Consider the following 26,214-nt stretch of genomic DNA (forward strand, 5'->3'; position numbering starts at 1 on the left):
CACTATTGCCCAGGCTAGAGTTCAGTGGTGTGATCTCGGCTCACTGCAACCTCTGCCTCCTGGGTTCAAGCGCTTCCCCCACCTTAGCCTCCCTTGTAGCCTGGGTTATAGGAGCTCGCCACCATGCCTGGCTAATTTTTGTATTTTTAGTAGAGACAGGGTTTCCCCATGTTGGCCAGGCTGGTCTCAAACTCCTGACCTCAAGTGATCCACCTGCCTCAGCCTCCCATAGTGCTGGGATTATAGGTGTGAAGAGTTTGAGACCAGCCTGGCCAACATAGTGAAACTTCATCTCTACTAAAAATACAAAAAATTAGCTGGATGTGGTGGTGCACACCTGTAGTCCCAGCTACTTGGGAGGCTGAGGCAGGAGAATCCCTTGAACCCACAAGGTGGAGGTTGCGGTAAGCTGAGATCGCGCCATTCCATTCCAGCCTGGGCAACAGAGTGAGACTCCGTCTCAACAAAAAAAAATGGAGAGAGAAAAAAATATTCAAGAAGAAGATTTACGTATTGCCGGATGTTCTTATTCTTAAAGCCTCGACACGATTCTATGGCTGTGTAGTCTATTCAGCAATGAGTCAAGCCTATGAGTTAGTGGGGTTACAGACCCAGGAAAGCACAGCACCACCCAATAGCACATTGTCCTTTTGTCCTTTTTGCTTTGCATGTACTGACCTTTCTCTCTATTCATCTTCTGTATACTGACAAGGTATACATTTTAGGAAATTACATCTATCAGGCACAATGACTCTCTCTGCGATGGTTCACTCCCACGCAACACTCCCTTGGATGAAATAGCCTGCTCTCTGCCTGAATTGGGCTAAGATATATGCCTGCTGAGGACTTCTGCCCTCCCATCTCCCTTCTACCACCCCTCCCTTGTGAATTATCTTCTTTATTCCTAGGAAATCCACAGTAAATACTTTGTCATCTATATTCATTTGCTTTAAATTAAGAGGTGGGTGGTTGGCCAAGCAAGGCAGGAGAGATGTAGGACAGGAAAAATAAACAGTAGGTACAGGCACACCAGCAGGTGTTATTATTCCAAGGCTGTGTAGCTCTTTAGCCTCTGTTTCTATTATAAAAATTAAAATTAAAAAATGGCACCTGGGAATCTGTAGGAGAGAGTCAGTGGTTAAGTGAGTTGCCTGCCTAATATCTGGCAATTAATGTTTGAGCCAGGGACTAAAATTCAGATATTTTTGATTCCTAAAGTGTGATTAAAATATGTCTCAACCACGACATAGTAAACTTGGAAATCATACATAATAGAGTCTTTTCTAGATTACTTCAAAATCTGGTTTAAGAAACAAAAGTATGAGTTTTTCATGACTTTTCAAAAGCCTTCTGATTTTCTCTAAATCACCTTTAGAGCCATATATATGCTTTCTCTTTATATATATAACCTTTAGATTCATATATATATATATATATATATATATGCTTTCTCTTAAAGGTAAGCTTTATGGTCATTATTGTGACTGACGTTACTGATCACATCAAAGTTCTCTTTTGGAATAATATTTCCAGGACTTTCACTTTGAGGGGATCAAAACCCAAAGAGCATCACATGCATTTATCTGGCATTTAGTTCCCAGGTTGGGCAGTACATTTAAAAAGTATAATTGATTTTGTCAAGATCTTGGGTTTGGGAGTGAAGACTGAAACTATCAGGAAATGTACATCTCTAGCCATCAACTAGTAACACTGGCATAATGTTCTGGAGACTCACTCTGACATGCAAAGGGAAGGGAGCAACTTCTGAGATTAAGAGACCTTTGGTTTTATGATGGGAACACAAAAAGCAAACCTATTTGTCCATATCTCCTAAGACTCCAACAAATTATAAGAACAACTGCAAGTTATCTGAAGATGGAATGAAATTATGGATCATCAACTAATTTAATGTAGCCCCAGGTTGCAGTTCCCATTTTTAGATAGGTAACACAAAATATTTTTAATCTCTAAATTATAAATTGCTTAAGCACCATGTAATAGATATCAATATCTAATACAAATGTTTTGGTCATCACTTAATTATCATATATATAATTGAAAGTTGTCTATAAGTATAGCACAGGAGGGCACGAAAGATAAGTAAACTAATTATTATCCAGTAGCCAACAGCAACTCTCATTTGTATGTCCTTTGTTTTATTTTACTGCAAAGTAGGTATTTTGACATGTGTGTTGGGTGACCTGTTATCAGCATAGAGGAAAACAAAAGGAGAGAATGAGAGAAAATAATCTGATCATAGTTCTCTTTCTGAAAGCATTGCTTTAATATTCTATTATATACAGGTGGTGATAATTAAGGACATAGAATTATTTCCTAAACACACATAAATTTATAGTTAAGAGAAAGATAGCATCTCATTTCAATGATAAAATGAGAGATCATTTATTTTTTTATTTTTTTGAGACAGAGTCTCTCTGTTGCCCAGGCTGGAGTGCAGTGGTATAATCTTGGCTCACTGCAACCTCTGCCTCTCAGGCTCAAGCGATTCTTGTGCCTCAGCTTCCCTAGTAGCTGGGATTATAGGCATGCACCACCACACCCAGACAAGTTTTGTATTTTTAGCAGAGATGGGGTTTTTCACCATGTTAGCCAGGTTGGTTTCGAACTCCTGGCCTCAAGTGATCCCCCTGACTCGGCCTCCTGAAGTGCTGAGTGAGCTGCTGCATCCAGCTGAGATCATTAAATTTTTGAACACAACCATTGGGAGTATTTTAAAATTGTAGTTGACTGAGACTGGTATGGCATTGTGGACCAAAGATATGGAATGTTATTGCTGATTCTTCAGTATATGGACTTTTTGCATTATGTTCCATATATTCTTAAAATAATGGGACTCTAATTGTTGTTCTTTTTCAGATATGTCCATTATTTCTGGACTGTTGATTATGCTATTTAAATTAGCTATAGCTTTGCTACCTTTTTCCAGCTTACCAGTTTTAAGGATATGGTAAATGTATTCAACAAATGGTAAACACTTTTTCTAAGCATTGTTCTAGGTTCTGGAGAATACTCCCATGGAACATACATTTTAGTCTTTTTTTATCATAGATTTGTCATTTTTTTTAGTCTATCAATGTATACTTACATATTTTGAGATGATGTTATTAGGTGCATACAGATCAGGACTGTTACAGCTGATCTGGTGGTTTTTCTTCAGGATGTAATGATGTTTTTAAATGTAAAGTCTATTTGTCTGGCAATAATATTTCCGTATCTGTTTTCTTTTGGTTAACATGTTTCAAGCATATTAGTTAGAACATTGATTCGACGGTATGATAGTTCTGCTTCTCTAGGTCACCTCCAGATCCAGGTTACCTCTTTCTTGTTGCTCAGCCATCGCACATTGAGCGACCTATCAGTTCAGCAAATGTGAACCAGAAGAAAACACGTCGTAAAGTCCACATGGCCAAAGTTGGCTCCTCACCTCATCCACATTCCAGAAAAGGGGCAAAGAGAAAGCAGAAAAAAGCATCCGCCTTTTAAGGTGCAACTTAGAACTTGCACACATTAATTGCATAGGATTTAGCAACAGAATAGTAAAGCAATTAAGACCGTAGACTCAGTAGGTAGGTGGTTTGGGTTCAAATACTGGCTCTGGCACCTCCTGGCTGTGGGGGTATAGACAAGTCACAATCTGTGCCTCATTTTCTCCAATTGTAAAATAGAGATACTTATAATAATATCTATCTTATAAACATTAAGCAAGGATTGCTTATTATTTTGTTTTTCCTCTGTGGTTTCTAGAATTCCTTTGTTTAATCATTTTAACCATATTTATTTTGACAATTCACTTCAGATTGTTCCATTACATCACATTATTGGGTTCCTTATTCTACCATTGTTGTGGTTATTAACTCTTTCTCATGGTGGACTATCTTCTCATGAAATTATTATTTTTCTTATTTTCTACTGAAGTTTATGATACTATAGGAGCTATGCATGCCTCACTCTAGAAGAAAATTCCAGCTATTCTGATATTGATACAGTATATGATACTAGAAAAGCCAGTCTCTTGTTCTGTATCTGAGTTTATCCAAGCATCTCCTGAATAGCTAACATCTTTCTTGTTCTGAGAGACGGCCTTGTGTGGGTTAGACAGAGCAAAGTAGTTTTGCTGTCTGTCCCAGGTTTCTCAGGCTACAAACACGTCTTTTTTAAGGCGATTCCTTTTTATTTATCGTTGAAGGACTATCCTTCAACGATAGTCCCATGTTGAAGAGGTAAGGATCAATAGGGTAAGCAGGCAAGCCAGCATATTCTTCCCATACCCAAGAGCTTTTCAGCAGAGAAAAATGCCCTCTTAGATCACGGAAACAGTAGCTGTGTAGGTGTTGCTAGTGGGTAAAAAATAGAAACATAAAATTGTTAATAAATCTAGGGACAATTTGTATTGCATGCAGTAATAAAAAAGGAAGTCCTATTGCAACAAGACTGCTTAGTCTTGGATTCATTTTACAGAAGTTTAAGATTCCTCCCTTCAGTGTATGAGGTTTTAATAAACAGAAGTGTGTTATAATATTTGCAGCATCCAGGCATTGAGTTTGAGCCTCAAAATAAGGCCAGAGTTGACATTTAAGTAAATTCAGAAATTTAGGAATTTACTTATTTATTTAGAAATTTAGAGGAAAAAAAGTTTAATGACGTGTCATATAATCTAAAATGTGAAAAGGAACTTAGAAGTTATATACTCCATCCTCTTGTGCCTTCAGAGTCCCTAACAGGTGTCTCTCACTTGAACATACCCTGTGATGGAGAGCTCACTGCCTTGCAAATGCAGCTTTGATTTTGCTGTGGCTCCAAATGTTGGAAAGTTATTCCTTATGAGATAATTGTATATTTTGGAGGTTCCCTCACCACAGACACACACACACATAGAAGAAATGTTCTCCCCTGTAGTAATTAAATATATCTTGATAGTATTCCACAAATATCCATGAAGTGTCTCCTATGGGCCCTAAAACTGTGCTAAATCGGAGATAGGGAATATTGTCGTTTTCATTTTGCCTGTGAGAAAATGAGTTTTCAAAGGCTAGGTAACTTGTCCAAGGAAACGACTGAGCAGAGATTTGAACTTAAGCCGTCTGGCCCTGGAATTTAAGCTGTGTAGCCCTAGGACAAGGTCTTCATTCCCTACATGATTTCAGAATTCATGACTTCATGAATCATGTAGGGAACCCAGATGTAAATCAACCGATAATAACAGAATGTGACAAGTATGAACAGAACTGTACTTTAGGAGGCTAGGAGGGAACAACGAATTCTGCCTGTCCAGATTGCAAACAGTAAGTTTTGAAGACATAGATACCGTCCATGCCAAAGTATTGTTATTGTAATGTTGTTTCAACTATTTTAATGAAAGTCTGTTTCTCCTACCTGTGACATAACTTCCATTTCAGTGTCCCCACCTTACCTTGCCATCAGTTTTGGAATGTGCTAAATTCTCAATACTACTGAGGAATGCCCTTATTACCCATCTTGCAAACATTTCTGGGGCTGCTTAATAACGCTTTGTACCTTCTGTTCAGAGAACATTCATTTTATTCTCCTCCCAAATTCTCTGTTGAGTAAATTTAATACTACAGTCTCAAGAGGAAAATGACCATTTATTTTAGATCTCTGTCTATCTGTCTTAGATAATGTACTTTTCATGGAATGGTGAGTGAGATTAGACACTTGAGTCAGGTGATATTTGAACTAGGATGTTACCAGAATTAAATGATAGTCTCATAAATTGGATCTGATGAGTACTTTAGTATCTAAAAAGAAACTACATGGAATAAATTAAACAGAGGAAAACTCCTGGCTGTGCCACAATTAAACTTTTTTAAAAATGTGGTTTTTATTTGACATTTCTGAGTATGGCAACCCATTCCTTAGAAATAAAGAAGGTGGTTTCTAACACATGAGTTTCCCCTCACTCCCCTCCCCTCCCTCCCCTCATCTCCACTCCCTCCCCCCTTCCCTCCCCTCCCCTTCTCTCCCCTCCCTCCCCTCCCCTCCCCTTCCCTCCTCTCCCTCGCCTTACCTTCCCCACTCTTCCTTCCCCTTCCCGTTCTTTTCCTTTCCTCCCTTTCCCTTTCTTTCCCTTCTCTTACCTTCCCCTCCCTTACCTTCCCCCTTCCTGTCTCCTTTTTACCTCTTCCCTCCCCACCTCTTTCTTCCCCTTCTCTTCCCTTCTATCCCTTCCCTTCCCTTCTCTCCCTTTCCTCCCTTCTTCTTCCCTTTCCTTCTCCTGCCTTGCCTTGCCTTTCTTTATCCCATGGAATACCTATCTTTTTCTTTGAAAGAAAAAGTTGACCCATTCTGGAGCTCTTCAGGCTTTAACAGTTTAAGTGACAAGTGAACGCTGGGCTGGTTTGCCTCCTTTAGGAACCACTTGTGGATGACTGCTCTTCTCATTAATAATCTCCTTACTTTACACTCCCCTTTTTAAAATCATTCAAGATCAAGTTCATCATAATAATGAACTTCCATTTACAATGCTCTTTTCAAAGATAACTTCTTTTCAAACCCTCAAAACTATTCCATGAGGTAGAGATTATTCATCATTAAACAGCTGAGGAAACGGGCTCCGAAAGTTTAAGGTTACTTGTTTAAGGTCACATAGCCAGTGGACCCAGGATCTGAACTCTGGTCTTTTAACACTCAGTTCACATGTTACCTTGTCTATGAATCCTTCCTGATTTTCTCCTTGATATAGATCAATTCCATTCTCTGTTCCTCTGTGTGCTTTGTTTATACCTTTATTCCAGCACTTATCACATTGTATTTGGGAAGCTATATATTTAAATGGATTTATGGCTAGTCTAATTTGGTTTAAGGTGTTTTCTTTTTATTTTTTCCTGTTAGATTATTTACTTCCTAAGGCCTGAAATTTCTTCATTATTTGGCCTGCTGGACTTCACCCAATGCTTTGCCCGTAGTATATATAAATTTAGTGTCCATGGAGTGAATGAATCAATGCACCAAAGTGAAGGACAGGGGCTGCAGTTTCTCCCTATCCTGAGTAGAACCTAATTCAGAGGTACAGTCACAATAACTTTAAAAAAAAAAGTTGAATAATAATAAAATACTACATAAATCCAATGGAAATTCTTAAAATATTTAGAAGGCATGTTTTCCAGGGAGAAGGCTAATTGTTAGAATTTGTGTTTTATTCTAGAGAAGAAAGAGAGAAAATAAAGAATCAAAGAAATAGGAAAGAGAAGTCACCAGAGAGCCCTTTCATATCCCAAAGCAGACTAGGATCTTGAGAATTCTACCCTATCCTGGCAAATAATTACTTATCAAATGATGCTGGGTTTTCCTAGCCTGCATGACCTGGTTCTGGGACCAATCATGAGCTTCATTGTTTTGGAGCTGGCTTGGAGGATATTTATAAGAAGAGTGATGAAGTTGCCCCTTCTTCTGCAGAAGATGGGCAAAGAGAATCCCATGAGTTGAGTAGCATGTGGGACAGATTTTGCATTCTGTGTTTTGAAATTACGGGTGGGGGCCAGCACAGTGGCTCACACCTATAATCCCAGCCCTTTGGGAGGCTGAAGCAGGCAGATCGTGAGGTCAGGAGTTTGAGACCGACCTGGCCAACATAGTGAAACACCATCTCTACTAAAAATACAAAAAATTAACCAGGTGTAGTGGTGGGCGACTGTAATCCCAGCTACTCGGGAGGCTGAGGCAGGAGAATCTCTTGAACCCAGGAGGTGGAGGTTGCAGTGAGTAGAGATTACGCCATTGCACTCCAGCCCGGGCAACAGTGTGAGACTCTGTCTCAAAAAAAAAAAAAAAGAAAAGAAAAGAAATTATGGATGGGAGGAAGGGTGTTTACTCACTGCACTGGAGATTTGTATAAACAAGTAAAGAAGACTATTTTCTTGTTTAATCTTCTAAACTAAAGACTTTTCTCTCATCTGGAGAAAAAATAATAATAGTAATAATAAAATAATAACTATGATTATTGCTCATTTTTGTGTGTCAGGTACTATTTCTAGACAATTTACATGTATTAACTTTAAACCTGATGACAAACCTATTAGACAGATGGTATGATTACTCCCATTTCACAGATAAAGAAGCTAAACTACAAAGAGGCTAAGATCTTGGCTACATTTTCACAGCAGCTAACAAGCAGAATCAGGATTTGAACCTAGGCTGTGTAGTACCGGGGCCTGATCTAAATCTGTATGCACTTTCAAAATGTCCTCCAGGGCGGTGGGCCCATTCTCTCTCTCCCAGACTGCAAGACCCTTTGTGGTGGTCCCTATACGTATTGCAATGATTCTGAATAAAGTCTTCTATACCAAAAAAATAAAAATAAAATGTATTCTCTAAATCTTTAATATTTGGTCCTGTAAACAAACAAATGAGATTCCTTCTTTTATTGTGATAACGTATTATGATAACTCATTTTATTTGATTCCTTAAAACTGGATAGAGATTTCCATGATGCTGAGGATACTAAGTTTAGACCTTTGAAAATCTGATCTAAGCTTAGTGGAGATCTGATATCCAAGGTGAGCTTAGTGAAGACTAACAGGTTGTAAATGCCCAAATCTCTGTATGAGAAACTAATTAAGGCCTGTCTTTGAGTGAAAGAGAGAAAAAAATGCTTCTATATTAAAATAACTTCGTTTGGAGTTCAAAGGAAGCTAAATAAGGTTTCACAGGAAGATTTCATATTTTTTAAGCCTTAAAGAAATGTGTATAAATTTCAATGAAGTAAATGTCCCAGCTACATTATTCAAACTCAAGAGATTAAAAATTTTTTTCCAACATCCAAACTCCTGATATCCCTATTTCAGCCACAAGGAGGACGAGGAAATAACTCTGGATGTTTATTAGAAGGATAAGTTAAAGAGGCAGAAGCAGTATATACATTCTCTAAACTATAAATTTACACAAGGATGCCATTGTCTTTTTTTAATCAAATACTTGTAGAAGTGATGTCTAAAAGAATAAAGCTTCTCTTTTATACCTCCAAATAGAAAACATAATCAAAATCTGCTTTTTATGTAGGATGGCTTTTTTAAATAAATGAGCAGAAGGATGAATTATGTGGCTATAAATAAATCTACTGACATATAATAAAGCAAAGTTGAACTGTTTTATGGTGTCACTGAAACCCTTGGATATATTTATAGCCATGTTAACAGTCCCCAGTATTTTTTCAGGACTTTTATTTCATTTCACATTATGAGAGTTTAGTTTTTTTTTTTTTTTTTTCTCTCTCTCTAAATTGTCTTCTGGAGGCCTTTGTGTAGAGATAGAAAGTAAGGATCTCTACTCTTCATATTTGGAAAAAAAAGGTCCTCACCTAAAAGCTTAGGCCTCACACAGAAACAGGCGGCTCTGATGCTTTCTGGTCTTCCTATTTCTGTGCAGTTCATATGAGATGTGCCTGCAATGAACAACTTGACAGGTGTCTCCTGCTGGCAGCAAAGTGGCAAGTCAGAGTCTATACAAGTGAGGAGAGGCCTGTGCAGAGATAAAATATACAGTACTGTGGAAAACAAGCTGATGGACAGAGCAACTTTGCATTAGATTCCTGGTGCCTGACACATTTAAATACAATCCCAAGGCTTATTTTAGAAGCCAAAGAATCTCCAGACTGTCGCATAGCTGAGACACAGACCAAAACAAGACAAAGGGTCTGATGGGTAAAGATGCTCCTACCTTACCCTGGATCATTCTTTTGCAGGGTAAGGATGGGGTGGGGGGAGAAAGTCTATCATACCACTTCTAAAGCCTGAAGTCATAGAGAGGTTTTTTAAAATTGTATTCCATTTAGAAATTTCAGGATCCAAAGAGTATGGTCAGGATTCCGTGGGGGGTTTATTCAAGTGGAGCTGAGCGTGGTTGTTCCTGTGAAATTATTTATATTTTTCAACTTGAAATCTGGGTGAGCATAGTGTTTCTAAATCTACTTCTCTTCTTTTCTATCTTAAAAGTGGACTCTCGTTTTCATCCTGTAGCTGTACACTTGATTCCCAAGTGTTGTCACTCAAAGGACCCGCTAGAAAAGACAACTCAAGAGGAAGAGGAGAGCTTTTGATGGTAGGACAAGAGATGACAAATCCTTCAGCTGAACTCTAGCTACAGGCGGTATTTAGAAAGTATCATTGGAGCTAAAAATCTTTAAAAATGTATTTCATGTGTTAGACTAACATTAGCTCTAAAAGACCTAAGAAGAATAGGATTCAGAAAAGAAGTCTAAATAGGAATGTGTTAACCAGCGGGAGGGCCACGATGGGTAAGAAACACAGGAAAAAATGAACAGTGTGGTAAATTGGAGAAGGGCATGCATTTTATTAGGATAATTGGGAGTTATCTCTTTGTAGTGGAAGAAGTAAAATGGACCTGTCTTACATTTGTCCTCTGAAGCATCTTCTCAGTATAAATACTGTGTCCCCAAATGGAATCAGCCTTACTGAAATTCACGATGACTTCTTCTGACATTTTGCAAAAAGTAAATAAATAAGTTATAAGTATGACAAGTGAAATGAATAGTTCCAGCTGTGACGCACCAGCAGCATTTCCAGATTTTGTACCGCATTAAGGATTTATTTTCCCTTTATTGCCTAGCAGAGAATTAATTGGAAGGTCCATCTAAGCTTCCCACACATCCTCAGAATGAAGTCAAAGCAGTCTCCAATGCTCAGTGCCAATTTAGAAAAGAAGAAAAACAGTAAGTGGGTAGGTGGTCGGTGTATCAACTCCGAAAAAGCTTGTCTCTGGGGACTGACATTGCTAAAGCCAGACAAACACATCAGCATAATTAATGGTATAAGGAAAACGTGAGTATGAGACTGCAATTGATTCACTGAGTTCATTCATTCAGCAAGTATTCGCTGAGCTCCTATTATGTGCTACCCATTGTTCCACACACAGAGAATACAGGGGAGAACATGAAAAAGACTCAGCCTTCAGAGAGCTTATGACCTTTTTAAAAAGATAGACTATGAACAAATACATAGATAAAATAATTTCAGAAACTAGAGAGTGCTGTCAAGGAAATAAAGCAAGGTAATGGGAAGCGATGCCTTTCAGGGGTGGAGGGCCACTTTAGATGAGGACCCGAGAGGATCTCTGAGGAGGTGACGTTTGAAATGCAACCATCACATGAAAATCTTGGAGAAAAGTCTTCCAAATAAGAGTGGCCACCAACACTATAAAGGCCTTGGGATGAGAAGGAACTTCCCACGTTCAAAGAAGAAAGACCTGGGGAACTAGAGAATCGCGAGGAATGGGGCATCTGGTTGGAGATAGCTGAAGAATTAGGGGTAAGCAGAGTCATCTAGGCTGCCTTAAGGCCAAAAGTGCAGTGGAAATCCATCTGGGGGAGTAAATTAAGGAGTGGTTATGGAGCGGAAATTATCACGGATATTTAGGATGTCAAGAATTTTTTCTGGCTTTTCTAGCAATGATAGCATAAGACTCTAAATATGTACTTAACCTGTACTTCACCTTTTTAGAGCTTCAAGCTTATTTTTCTTGTGAACAGAGAATACTGCCAGGTACTTAGGGTTTTCTCATTTTAAACCCCCAACAACCTGGAGGAGGCATGATCCTCATTTTACAGAGGAGGAAACTGAGGTTTCAATGGAATGTCCACAAACCATCCCTTCCCCTTGCTGTGAGGTTGCTGAGCGCATGCTGCCGGTTTAAGACACTGTGTTTGGGGGCACACCCAAAGGTATGGAAAACTTTGTCAGAGGGCCATTTCCTGGGAGGCTGTGGATCCTGGATCACCCTTGCAACTGAGAGCCAGGGCAGTTAGGGTGACTCTGTGGTATCATTTACTAGGGGTAGCTTGGAGCTTTTAGAGAACACCAATTTCAGAACCAGAATACCAACTCACTACCATAAATTCTGAAATGGACTTGATGTATGACCTTGAAGGCAAATCATCTGTAGGTCTGGTATCTTTATCTGTTAGAGAGACATAATGCTGTTTCCTCAACATCTCCTTGGGGTGTCTCAAGGATGAATAGGACTGTCTTAATCCCTGTTCTTTATCCTCAGGGGGTTTAAAATGAGAGTGGAGTATATAATAGAAGCTATAAGCTCCTTAAAAAAAAAAAAAGCCTCCTAAATACAACATATATATGCTTTAACCAGCAAGTATTGTTCACTCACCTTCCCTTCCTCCCTGCAAATGTAATGGGCTTTTTAACCAAGGTGAATGGTAGGAGGGAGTTAAAGCTAGCGAGACCTGTGTGGACAAGGGCTTGGCCTGCGAGGGCAGCCTGTTGGGTTTGTCCTTCCTGCGTATCAGACATGGTGCAGGGGTGATGCCGCCTGGTCCACAGGGTCACCGTGTCCTGGCAGAGCCTTGGGTCAGGCCCCTCCTGGAGTCACAGATGGCCACGACAGAGGACAGATGCTGCCACTCTGGCTCTCCTCTGCGTGTTCAGTCTTGGGGTAAAAACCGTGTTGTCTTCGATGCCCAGTGCCCAGGGGACTTCACCCACGTGGGGCAGCCCTTTTGCAGCCTGTTTCGGACAGGCCGGTCACTTCTCTCTGAGCCAGCCGATGTGGCCCTCTCCCCTTCTGAAGTCTTTTTTTTTTTTTTTTTTAATCAGGACCACAGGCATGGACGATAACCTCTGGATTTGGAATCCCAATAGCATCCTTCACTGGGGGTGGCAGCCACCTTCTGGAAGGGCTGCCAGACACCCAGCCCTTCGCCCTTCGGAGTCCCCGGGCCGCCGCTCCGCCTTCACTTTTGAGAGTCTGGACTCAGATTCCCATCATTCGCCCTGCGGGTGGGGACCTGGGCATCTTAACCCCGGGAGACACACGCGCCTGGAGAGTGGCCACCAGAGCCACAGCCAGGCGGGGAGGAGCGGGCGTGCGGCTCCACTGCGTGCAGCAGCTCCAGCGCGCGCGCTGACTCAAGGGGTTTATTTTTATTTCCGTTTGGAGCCACGTCGGCCCTGGCCGCCGCCGTTAGTTTTCCTCTCAAATTGTGAAAAGGTCCCTTCATGGCCCGGGTGAATCAGAAGGCGCAGTGTCGGTCTGTCGGTGTCACACGCGCGCGCGCACACGGCCGTCGGGAGCCGAGCAAGCGAGGGGAGTGAGGGCGGGCGGTGTGTGCCGGAGACTCGCGCGGGTGTAGACGAGCCTGTGCCTGAATGGGGAGGGCCGGGATTCCTGGTCGCTCTGGTCCCTCCTTCCTCCGGAGCCAGCCAGTCCCTCGGCAGAGCGCTGGGGCTGCACTGATTTGCTCTCGGGAGTGCGCTATTTGCATATGACTTGCCCATTTGTGAATTTGGCTCCTCAACTCCTCGCTTCACTTCACCTGTGCCTCTCCGGCCCGCGCACTTCGCAGGCACCCGCCAGCCTCTCGGCCCCCTCTGCCGCCTGCCGGGCACCTCCTCTCGCGCTCTCCCTGATTTCGCCCACCCACCTCCCTCCGCCCCGTGCCACGTTGGTTTGGGTGGCTGCTCCGCGCCGGGTTCCTCCTCCTCTCCTCTTTCCCTCCAGTCCTTCTCGTTCTCTTCCTCTGGCTGCGGTGGCTGCTGCTGCTTTTCATCCAGTTGGGAAACCCAGGAAGCCGGCGACTGCTCCACGGCGCTAGTCCAGCACGCGCAGGGTTAACAGCCTCGCGCTCCCGCGGAGACTCCCTGGAACACCCGAAGAACTCTTCCACCTGCAGCCCGCTTTTGCCCGGCAGTTCTGCATTGCATCGCATGGAAGTGGAAACAGGAAAATAAAAATGTTCAAACTCCTTGGATGTTGGGATAAACTCACCTGAACCCACTTGGGGCTCCTGCTGCCTCCTTCTCTTCCTTCATTGCCACCTTTCCTCTGTGTGGCTCCCGGGAGTGTGCAGTTAAGTCATCAGACTCGAGATGCCTAGAGATCCGGAGGAAGCCGCGCCGGTCTTCCCCTGACATGCGTGGCATGCCGGGGCTTCCTAGGAGGTTTGCTATACCTGAGAGGACACTGGCATCCTAAATTTCAGCCCCGGGAAAGAGAAGGGGCTTTGCTTTTTATCTTTTTTTTTTTCTTTAGTATCTTTTTTTTTTTTTTTTTTTTTTAACTGATTCATCATTGTCTTGAAAGCGCATATTGCCTCCCTCTTCCCCAAATTCTGGAACCTCCTCCTCCTGCTATGATGGGCCCTTGGGCATCATGAACTTCATTACTCCTCACTGGCTGGAATTCAAACTGCCCATCTGTAGTGGTCCCGTGCGTTGACCATGCACCTGAGAATCCACGCGAGACGGAGCCCTCCTCGCCGGCCGGCCTGGACGCTTGGGATCTGGTCCCTGTTCTGGGGATGCATCGTCAGCTCTGTGTGGAGTTCTTCTAATGTAGCTTCCTCCTCCTCCACCTCTTCCTCGCCGGGGTCTCACTCTCAGCACGAGCACCATTTCCATGGCAGCAAGCATCACTCAGTGCCTATTTCTATCTATCGCTCCCCTGTTTCCCTTCGAGGAGGGCACGGTGGGTCTCTCTGCTCTTTATCCTTTTAATGGGGCATAGCAATTCCTTAACTCACTCGCCTTGTAGTGCCAAGGGTGGGAAGAGAATTTTTTAAAAAATGAATTTAAAATGATAAAAAGCATCGCATGTCCATGAGGAAAGCAAATTTCTACTTTCTCTTAAAGGTTAGTGTTTTCTGCCCTAGCCCCCGAACCCCACCTCCACTTTTCTCTGAAGGGTTCTTCTCTCCTTAGCTCCGTTATTCATAGCTGCAGACACCACACTCTCTCTTTTGCAACCTTCTACTCTCCCCACCCCCATGGTGGCAGGCAACTTACTGATGAGTCCCAATGCTGTACTTGGAGAAATAGTCATTCACCTTGCTTTCACCCTTCTTTGCCTGTGGTCTTGCTTGGGAGCTAGTCGGGGTGGGGTGGGGGCGGGGTGGGAAGAGCAGACAACAGGAATCAGGTTTTCAGCCAGAAGTTGATTGAACTGTTGTAAAGTAGTCTGTGTGGTAAAGGTCAACCAAGACTAGCTGAATATAAGAAGGCAGAAAATATAATCAACAACCCGTGGCCATTTGTGTTGATTTTGGCAGCTTTATGTTTGCCCACATGTCTATCTAGAGATTGAAAGAGCAGCTACATCTCTAAAACTACACATCTAATATCACTATCAGAGAGGAACCAATATGTAAGATAAGGCTAAGTTCATTTATAATTTACCCAAGTGCAAATGATAGTAACTTCAATTCCACCACGTATGCAAATGTTATTTCATTTCTGGGGAGCAGAGATGGGCTTGTTCACACAATACAGGTATGATGTGTTTTACTTCCAATGACCCTCCTTGCGTGGCTATTGAAGGAAGAGATCTATGGCTTTTAAAATTATATTCAGCTCCTAGCCGGCTGCCTCTAAAAGGGCGATGTCTGTAGCTAAGGTAGGAGCTTGCTGTAGTAAACTGTTCTAAAGAAAGGAGCTTCCTTATTTGTTTACTATGCACTCCACTCTGATGGTAAGGAGAGTAGGACACACAGAAATGAAGACTGGCTGCAGAAACAGCCCTCCAGGGAACAGGAGCCTGAACCATACTAGGGGGTCCCTGCCCTTGTTTGTATTTTAAAGACCGATAACATGCAGACCCTATTCGGAAAGTTGATTCTTCCTGCTGCCTCCGAGCCCTGGGCTTTGGCTTTATGCTATCTGTAGTGTAAGTGTCAGCACATTGAGAAAATGCCAGCACATACTCTGGCTCTTTTGGACTCTCTCTTTAAATTTTATTTGATGGAGTTATCAAGCAGCTCACAGCCTGTAAGGTTGGTGGAGGAGGATGGTGAAAAGAAGGGATTGCTTGATCTTGATCTGGTGGCTGTTTTCACTGTGACTCCTGCTGGGTCTGGTGTTGGCTCCCAAAAAAAAGAAAGGAGCAAACCAACCTAGGGGAAGAAAGAGCCACAACCACCAAAAAAGCAATTTCATTGACATGGAAACTTAGCTCTTAAGGGGGAGAGGGACTGGAGGGAGTGGGTAAGAAAGAAAAATAAGCGGGGGGAGTGGGAGATAGGGGAAGCCAGACAGATTGTTACTAATAGCCATAATTAAATATGGAAATCCTCAGAGATAATTAGCTAAATTTTGCTAATTACTGTAAATGATCAGCAGGGAGAGGAAGATTATGCATCAGTTAGAGGTTAGGACGGCAGGGTCTTTGATGTCTTTTGTTCAGGATGCAAACAGTTAAAGCAGATACTAGTAAGTGATGGAATTTGCAGAGCAGTGGCTACCTAGGGTCCCTAAGTCAGTCAGTTTCTCTCTCTCTCTGTCTCGCTCTCTCTCTCTTTCTTTCATAGAGGGGTTGAGCCTTGCACAGGTTAAACATGACTCTTTTTTTCATTTATTTCTTCAAGGATTGGTTGCACAGTCTCCTTTAAGTCTTTTTGACTGATCCCCAGTCTGGTTTCTCATTAACCTACATCTGATAAGATTCAGCATGTTGGAAAATAAGAAGAAAGTAAGTAAATGGCTAGAGACCCCAGAAAAGGCCCTCATACCCACCAGAGCTGTAGAGTACAGTGAACTCCAGGGTCTGGCATGGCTGAGATAAGAAAGCTCATGATTTCAACTCTTCACAATCCTCTTTCAATCCTGAAGTCTCAATTCATTGATTTGGGGCTTGGAGAGTGAATGCATCTATATTAAGTAGGCTCCTTGCATATTTAATTGATGTTTCTGAGCATAAAATCAAGAGAAGCAGCAATCAACAAACTATCCCTACATCTGGCTTTCATTCTGCATCCAAGCTGCGACCCTTTGCATCCCTGAAGGACCAGAAGACCCCACAGAGCTTTGCTGATGCACCTTTCATTCTTATTTGGTGTATACTTTTTTTTTTTTTTTCCCCTAGTCCAAGGCAAAGACCTAGCTAACAGCAATTGTTTTAAAAATCTTTTGGGTGGAGGTAGGAGGCATGGCACCAAGAAACTGATGGTTGTTACTCTGATGGTTTACTGCCAATCTTATTCCAGAGTTAAAGGCAGCCCTCTCTATTGTCTGTGCAGAAGTAAATGCCTTAATTTTCGTGTGAAACAAAACTAGAGCCTTGAGTCCAAGAATCTCCTTTGGACTTAAGAAGTTGTTTTTTTTTTTTTCTAACTACACCCTTGCCCATTTTCTGAGAAGCCAAAGTCCTCAAGGCTGCTGCTCCTCAGTTGGTGCCCCAACCCCCTTTCCCCACTATCCAGCCCAATAGAGGGATTCATGCTGAGACAGATGGAAGAAACAGAAATCCTCCAGATCGCTGGTATTTTACCTACACTTTGCCTGTGCTTGGTTCCAATCTTTAGAAAATTGGTTATGTTATAAATTTTCTTAAAGCCTTTATCCCAGGACGGCGTAGAGGATGTTGGGATTCTTTGTGAATTAGGGAGACTAAGGCCACACTTATCTGGGATATCCCAAACTGCCTTACATTAGGATTGTATTTCAGGATAGGATCTGCTTTCTTCTTAAGGGGAATCTGGTAGACCCTTCCCCATTCCCTTAGAGTCCTCACCCCACTTTCATGCTGTCTTCTGTTCACCAGTTCATTCAGTCACTACTCATTGGGCACTTACTATGTGCCAGGTTGTGTGCTACTGCTGAAGATACAGAACCAGATAAGACATTGTGGTGTTCAGCTAGGAATAATTGCAAAACTTTATATATATGCTTCCATAGTTTTAAAAGTTCAGGGAGTGGGTGGAAATCCAAATATCAAGTGAAATTAATATAAAATCTAAATATCCTTTATAAAATGAAGACTTACATTATCCTGTTATTTAAAATATCCCTCCAGGTTCCTTTTCATCCTTGGCTTTATTTCCATATGTAAATATCATTTTTTATCAAAGCACAAGGTAGTTTAGTGATTACAGATCTATAAATAGTAAAATATATTTGTTTAGCAAGCTTAGTTACATAAGAGAGTTTTGTATATTTTTTCCTTCTTTTTTTTCCTCTTTCTCACCTTTAAGAAATCCAATGTGGCCAGGCACAGTGGCTCACGCCTGTAATCCTAGGTCTTTGGGAGGCCAAGGCGGGCAGATCACCTGAGATCAAGGGTTCGAATCAAGACCCGCCTGACCAACATGGGGAAGCCCTGTCTCTACTAAAAATAGCAACAACAACAACAAAAAAAAGAACTCCAATGTACACCTGCCTAAGAAATGCTTTGGTAATTATAGTTTAGAGGCAGTTTTCTTCAAGGATCGATTACTCAGTCTCTTTTAAATCTTTTTGACTGGTCCCCAGTCTGGTTTTTCACTAACCTACATCTGATAAGATTCAGGGTGATGGAAAATAAAAAAGAAAGTAAGTAGATGGCTAGAGATCCTAGAAAAGGCCCTCAGACCCACCAGAACTGTAGAGTACAGTGGTTTTATGTGTACCTTAAATGTTATCCTCCACAAAATAGCAGACTTTCCTGGCTATGTAGACATTTGTGGGGACTAGTTGAGGATATAGAACTCTTGGAAAGCTCAGTTTTAAAAGGAAACACACCACAGTGTATTTGCAGGAAGATCTCTTGCTCAGAAACCAGAGTGTGTGTAAAAGCAAGGGGTATATAAGTCCTATTCAAACCATCTTAGCCCAACTGGTGGTGGTGTTGGACCCCCTTGTGATACATGATCCTGGAGTCTTTCTTGGACTCATTCCTTGTCCCAGAGACCCACTCCCAAGTTTTTACAGCCCTGGGACTTGTTTTGCTTTGATCTATTGAGCTCATTCTTCTGCTCAGCCAGCTGCTTTCTAACCACTTTCTTGATGCCTTCCTTGTTGAGATTCAGGGAGTTGAATAATTCATAGTGTTGGTTGACAGATCAAATGATAAGATTTATATATCTTTGGCCTTGGTGATGAATTAATTAAATTGGTTTCTCCTTTGTCTCCTCTAGATACATTGTTTTTCTTCTCTAAAATTCACTGGCAAGTAGTGGGTCTGGAGATAAACTTGTTCTTGAGAGACCACCATGGGATGATTATAATATTCTAGTGTAAATTTCTTCAGGACTTTCAACGTGGATCATTGGGTGGTGTGGAGTAGGGGCAGCTGTGTCATAGAGAGGAGAAATAAGATCATTAGAACAGTTCTCTTCAGGGAAAAAACAAGACACACACAGACACAGACACACACACACACACACACACACACACACAACTTGCCTATACTGGCTGTGGAATGAAATTTTATAGTAAGAACTTGATTCCTTTCACCTCAGATTTTGAATCTAAAAAAGGAATGTATTACATTTTACATTTTAGTAAATGAACTTATCAGCCCTGAGAAAGTTTGCTTTACTAGAACTCTAGATGACCAGAGAGGGAGGCAAATCTCTGAAGATTAATTTTGAACTTTTCAAACTTTCCTCTTTATATTAGTTTGCTAGGGCTGCCATAACAAAGTACTATAGACTGGGTGGTTTAAATAATAGCAGTTTGTTTGCTCAAGGCTCTGGAGGCTTGGGTCCGAGATCAAGGTGTCAGCACGTTGGGTTCCTTCTGAGATCTCTCTCCTTGGCTTGCAGATGGCCGTTTTCTCCCTGTGTCTTCATAGGATCTGGCCTTCATCTACATGCATGCATCCCTGGTGTCTCTGTGTGTGTCCAAATTCTCCCTTCTTGTGAAAACATCCATCACATTGGATTAGGGTCTACCCTAAAGGTCTCATTTTAACTTAATCATCTCTTTAAAGGCCCTGTCCTCAAACATTCTGAGGCACCAAGAATAAAGCTTTGATGTATGAATTTTGAAGGCACACACTTCAGCCTGTAAGGTCCTTTCTCCTCACCGCCCGCCTCCCCCCACCCCTGACCCAGTTATTGGGAAAGAAGTAAAGCTGTATTGTTTAGTGAATCCCCATTGGACTCAAATGTTCACAGCAGAAAAATCAAACTTCAGTGATGCTGGTAGCAACTTACAAAATTGATAAGATAGTGCTCCAAGAAGTAATGTCGTGTTTACACATGTGGGGAAAACAGCATTGGTTCAGTGAAGACTTGTGTTTGCTTTCTTCTCAGTTTATCTTCTGTGACTGAGTTCAGATCATAATGTGCATGTGGACTAATTCTGTCTGACTGCAGACACGTGCTCTCATGTCCACACATTAAGGCGTTCTCCACTTAGACCTGCTGCCCTTCTGAGCCAGACCCTCCGCCCCTGCCATTGACTCCTTTTGGGAACTACAGCTGCTCACTCTTTGCCTTTCCTGAGACACAAACCACCACTTTCACATGTCAGCCTTCAGTGCAAAGAAGAAAAAAAATAGGTGAACTAAGTATACATTTCTTGTTTTTTAATTTTCAAATTTCTCCATTTCTCAGTTGAACAATATGTTACTGAAAAAGGCATCAATTTCATTATTTTTCTGTTCAATTTTTATTTTTCTAAAGTTCATCTGAAAATATAAAGATGAGGAAAATTATCTACTTCATGACATGGTTATGTGAAGCTTGGTGAGATGATTGAAAGACCATGTCATTTATAAAACACTGGTTGTTCTAAATCCTATGCAAAGCATTCAATTCTTTGGGGAAAGGGAATACCTTTATTTGTTTCTTTGTTTCTCTGCTCAGAATGTGTGCTAATTATGATAGTAGGTAAATAATAATGGAGTTCTAGTGGACAGTGTGGTGTTAGGTGAAGTTGGAACAACTGTGGTTGGAGGAAATAGCCTTCAACCTTTGGTTCTAAGAAACTTTGCCTCTAAGAAACTATTATCACTCAGAAACTTTGTGAACCCGAATAAGTCACCTGGTTTTACTGAGACTGAATTTCTTTATCTTTAAGGTGAGCAATGTTAATAGTTCCCGTACTTATATCATAGAAATTGAATGAGAGGTTAAACAAGTTGTGCTTATACATTGTAAATCAATGTGTACAGGTTACGTATTTGATGAGAAATATTTTCATGATAAGGCTGCCCTCTTTGAATTCCTTGCACAAAGAGGAGCCTCAGTGCTGATCATTTGCTGGTTGGTAGATTGTCATTAAAGAATATGCATCTGCTGGTTCTCCTCATTTTCCTATCTATACACACACTCTCTTTTGCTTCCAAGAGATTATTTCATTTACATCATACCCTGAGTAAATGTAGATGAGAGAACCTTTTTTGTATTTTCCTGTTTATGGCACTAGAACATAGCATGGGACAAAAGTCAGCTTGTGACGTTTGGTAATGGTGTTCTTAGGTAGAAATTCATGCCAGGCAAATTTTAGCATGGGCCAACACATTATAGCAAATCATTTAGAAGCTCAGAGATTTAGCAAAGTGAAAAGAGAGGACTTCAAGGAATACTCGGAGACCATTTTGGAAATTCAGAATTGGATCCCATTTGTAGTAAACCTGTGCAGAATTCGAACATTCCTACAGGATTCTTAGTGTCCATTGTAAACTACAATTTTTAATCTGGTTTATACTAGGAAGAAGCAGATGTTTTTAAGCACGACTATCTTTAGATCTGGAGGTGGAGAACTTCTTTTAATGCAATGTCTTACTCTTACCTGGGCTCAAAGGTTGTAGAGCAGATAGGAGCACATTATTATACCAAAACTCTTAGAACTGACTTTGTGAAGCCTGCATTTAAAACAGAATTCTTACTGAGAGGACATGGTGCTTATATATACGTTTTGCCTCCAATTTTCTCCCTGACCAGTTCTGTAACTTTGGATTATAACATTATATTTTTAGATTATGTGAATCTTTTAGCTTTTAGACATTCCATGAGGTATCTTGATTTCCTAACTTATATTCTTTGCTTTACCTGTAGTTTTCTGCATGGCATGTAGTGTGAAAGTACCTTAATACCATAGCTGGAGGAAACTTTCCCTTTCATTTCTTCCTGGTTTGTACAATGAGAGATTTGAGCTAGATGATCTCTCCAAATGTTTACCAGCAGCAGGACTGCATGAGTCCCTGATTTGTATGTCTTTAAAGATGCCACTCTGCATCTTAAACCTATCTGAGTTCCACAAGTCTGCCAGCATTTTGTAGGTCTATTTTCTTGACTATCATAATAACTTATGCCAAAGCCATGAGCCCGGTTTCTCTTTTCCCCTCAGACAGAAGAAGCATAATGTACCAGAGTGGCACACTGTGATGTTATAAAGCCCGCAATCCAACTTGAGTGCAGTCATGCTGAGATGGGAAGAATGCAGCTTTCATTTAAACACACCTCAATAATACTAGAAAGGAGCTATATGTTATGTTTAAAATGTTCTGCTGTGTTTAGCCATATCAGAGCAGGGGGCAGACTAGCAACTGGGTTTATAAAGAGGAAACGGTTTATTTCTACTTACAGTTAGGATTTTGAGAGAGAGACTTGCTTGAATCATACACGAGCACATAATGTACACCCACTGTGTGACAGGTACTCTTCCAAATGCTTTACATATATGACTTTGTTTAATCCTCACTAGCTTTTAAACCTAATCAGGTGACTATTTTACAGTTAAAAACACTGAGACTCAGAGAGATTAAGTGGCTTAATTAATGTGGTGGTAACGCCAGGATTCAAACCTGATCGTGACCACAAAATTCTTGGTCTTTCTGCTGTACCACACAGTCTGTCAACTCAAGGAACAGACTACACAAGCACATCAAGTTCCTTTGTCAGGAATAAATTGCACAGATTAATGAACCACTTTGATTAATGCAGCTAACATGCCTTTCCAAAGCGTCTGTAAGACTGTCCAATTCCTGATAAGTATTGGAATGTTTTCCAGTCTGCCTGAACCCATTTCAACCTAAAGAGATAGTAATTAAAAGGAGCAGACTGACAAAACATTCATACCTGATACGTGTGTTTTTTTTGAATGAATGAGTGAATCATTCATTGGTTGATTGAATGGCTGAGACCAATCAATCATTTGATCCACATGATACTAGGAGAGGAGAGATGCTAGTTTATAAAAGAAGCAAAGGGCACAGGAAGTTATGCACCCTTCAAAAGCACGCCAGTGGGTTCATAGAACTTAGAGAGATAAGAGAGCTTAATGTTCCAGGTAGGCAGGATGAGGTCTCAGCTAAGAGCATCCAGTTAGTGTCAGGACTGGTTAGGAGCTCAGGCAGCATGACTCTGAGTCCATTGCCATTTCTTTCCTCTACTTCTCAGTCCTTCAAGACACTTTCTTAAATTGCAACCTTGCTCCCCACCTCTCTTTCTTCAAAGGGATCTCCTCTTATCCAGATTATGCCCTGCAGGCATATATTCTGCTAGTGTTGGACTTTCTAGGCCTTCCATTAAAATTAATTCTTGACCAGGTGCAGTGGCTCACATCTGTAATCTCAGCATTTTGGGAGGCTGAGGTGGGCAGATAACCTGAGGTCAGAAGTTTGAGACCAGCCTGGCCAACATGATGAAACCCCATCTCTACTAAAAATACAAAAATAAGCTGGGAATGGTGGCATGTGGCTCCATCCCAGCTACTCAGGAGGCTGAGGCAGGAGAATCGCTTGAACCAGGGAGGCGGAGGTTGCAGTGAGCTGAGATCACACCATTGCGCTCCAGTCTGGGTGACAAGAGCGAAACTCCATCTCAAAAAAGATATTATTCCTGAGAATCCTAATAGCTGCCTGGCTTTGTGTGCCAAGGTGGAGTCTCTTAGGGTGTTCTGAAGGCCTCCTTTGTACAGGAGACCTCAGTGTGAAAAAGTGCTCAGAGGCAGGGTTCTGTAGAAGGAGACACTGTCTGTCCTGATTGGATGTCACTTGCCAGAAAGCAGGAAAGAAATGGCCTGTCTGCTCACCTGTTACTGCTCTTCATCTGGAAGCGGTGACCAAGATCACAGCTTTGAAGACCTGTCCCCAGCCCCAGTCCTGATCTCTTGCTTATCAGCTATTGAGTGGCTATGAAAACATAAGCCCCTGGAAACCAGCAAGCCACATTTTCTGAGAGACTGTCCTGCCCTCCCTTTTTTACTGTTTTGAAATATTCCTCTCACCCCCCACGTTAAAACATAACCATGTATATTCACTCCTGAGTGACTTTCCCCCAAACTATGAATTTCAACTATTTCCGAGGCAGTCGTTCAGAATTTGAATATGATTACACTCTTTGGGTGAAAATTGTGGTTTTTGCTACATAAGAAACTAATGGAAATGATCTGCCTGTTCCTGTAGTTTACAGATTATATGCTTCAGAACTGACGATATATATTTAGGCTGCTTTTCTGTGTGGCACATTGAAATGAAAATGAACTCGGGGTGAGCCACCATGGTTGCTAGGCAGTAGAGTGAGTTGATAGAGCACAGTATTAAACTGAACCCACGTTGGTGTTTTACTTAACATCTATTTGCTTTGTACCTTTGTCATGTGTGGTGTCATAGAAGGGAAAGGAGGAGGAGACAGGAAGAGTCTGTTTATCTGCAGAGACTCAAACAAGTAGGAAGAAATGATCACCCCAAACACCAAAGTGAAATAAGCATTTTCGAAAATTTAAAGTTGCAGCACAATCAACTCATTTAATGAAGAACATGCAAGACCTGAAGAAATGCATAAGTATAGTGGACCTATTCAGGGATGTGGTAGCAAGAGGAACTAAATAGATTCCCCAGGCTGGGTTTTGCTTTGGTAGTTCCAGAAAAAAAAAAAATAGCCATCACTTTAGTTGAAAATTTAAAAAAATGCTTCTACAGTTCATTTAATTTCCTGGACTCAAATCCCAGATTTATTATGAGCAGGTGGTGATAGTCAGCAAAGGCATTGCGGATTCTTTATAATTGATAACTAATAGAGGACCTCCAGTTGCTTTGAAACCCTGGTTTTAATAAAAGCCGAAAGTCCCTTATGAGAAAACAACTGGATCACAGCTAAAGCAAAACCTCTTCAGACTTTTTGGGTCCATTCTAGACACATTCCAAGAAATTAAAAAGTTTGAAAAGGGCTGGGTGTGGTGGCTCATGCCTGTAATCCTAGCACTTTGGGAGGCCAAGGTGGGTGGATCACCTGAGGTCAGGAGTTCAAGACCAGCCTGGCCATCATGGTGAAACCCCATCTTTAAAAAAATTAATTAATTAATAAAAATAATAAATAAATAAAAAGTTTGAAAAGATTATTAAAAGGTTAAAGCTCCACTCTCGGGAGAATTTGGTCTCGTTAATAATTTGGGCAGAGAGAGGATCCTGTGATTTGGATAGCCAGAGTTTTATTGTATATTTTTTCCAGGAGCCAATTATTATATATCTTTTTCCGTGAATCAGTATCTCTGCATAATGGAAGGAGCATTTTTGAATGTTCTCTTTTGTTAAATCAAACTTCTTAGATAAATTAAACACAGGATAGGAAACCTCTATTTTCACAAGAATGATAATAATATCTACTTTGGGTTTTATTGTGGCAATTGATCACTTTTTATTACACCTGACATCTTTGCCTTTCAATATGCCTGACATTTCTCTAAATGTTATAGTTCACTTAATTGTCCCATGAAGTAGGTAGAGTTGTTTTCCCACTTTTAAAGTTTTCTTTTAGCAGAGATGGGGTCTTGCAGTGTTGTCCAGACTAGTCTCAAACTCTTGGGCTCAAGTGATCCTTTCACCTTGGCCTCTCAAAGTGCTGAGATTACCAGCATGAGCCACCATGCCCAGCCCATTTTCCCATTTTAAAGAGGCAGACTCTGAGGCATGGTAAGTTTGAATCACTTGCCTAAGGTCTTATAGGTAATATATGACACAACCAGGTTGGGTATTTAAGCAGTTTGAACCTGTCGTGTGCTCTTAAGATTTCAGTATTTATGAAATGTTATCTGAATGGTGGGAAAAAAATTTCAAGGTGGGATTCTTAAAAGGGATACTGGGTCATTTTTAAAAGGACCTTTTAGGGTCTGCCTAGATACAGGATAAATTATGAGCACTCTGAATATTTTCTAAACTAACAGCTAACAGTAAACACCAACCTCATGTCAAGTTTTCAACCAAATACTCTAGCTTACTGCATTTTTTCCTTACTGATCATCCTTCAGGGTAGGCACTACTGTTATCATGAATTTACAGGAATGGAAACTGAGCCACAGAGGGTTAAGCAACTCACTCAAGTTCTTCCACTTACTAACCAGTTAGCTAGCCCAAAGTGTTTGTGGAACTCTTAGGTTAGGTAATCTGTGCAAATATAGAACTGATCCTGAATACTGACAGCAACTGATCAGAACACTTCCCTAGATTCACAAATTCTATTACATTATAGAAGAGGCTTTTCAAAACAGCCTTTGGAAACTCACCAGTTCC

At 41.2% G+C, this 26,214-nt stretch overlaps 1 protein-coding gene across 32 annotated transcripts in view; it reads left to right on the forward strand.

Moving 5' to 3' along the window:
- NRXN3 (neurexin 3) overlaps positions 1 to 26,214 on the forward strand; it is a 1,680,301-nt gene that overhangs the window by 1,089,362 nt on the left and 564,725 nt on the right. Inside the window, exon 1 of one of the 32 annotated variants that reach the window (XM_012476831.3) lies at positions 13,457 to 14,472. The exons of 27 other annotated variants lie outside the window; for them this stretch is intronic. In XM_012476831.3, the coding sequence (XP_012332254.1) occupies positions 14,226 to 14,472 (247 nt within the window). In that variant the 5' untranslated portion in view covers positions 13,457 to 14,225. Of the gene's footprint in view, positions 1 to 13,456; positions 14,473 to 26,214 lie in introns of those variants that run through there. 4 more of the 32 variants (XM_021674993.2, XM_021674987.2, XM_012476830.3 and 1 more) reach the window with 4 other exon arrangements.

The sequence above is a fragment of the Aotus nancymaae genome, unplaced genomic scaffold, assembly GCF_030222135.1.
Source record: "Aotus nancymaae isolate 86718 unplaced genomic scaffold, 86718_ANA_hifiasm-v0.15.2.pri h1tg000011l, whole genome shotgun sequence".
Taxonomy (NCBI): domain Eukaryota; kingdom Metazoa; phylum Chordata; class Mammalia; order Primates; family Aotidae; genus Aotus; species Aotus nancymaae.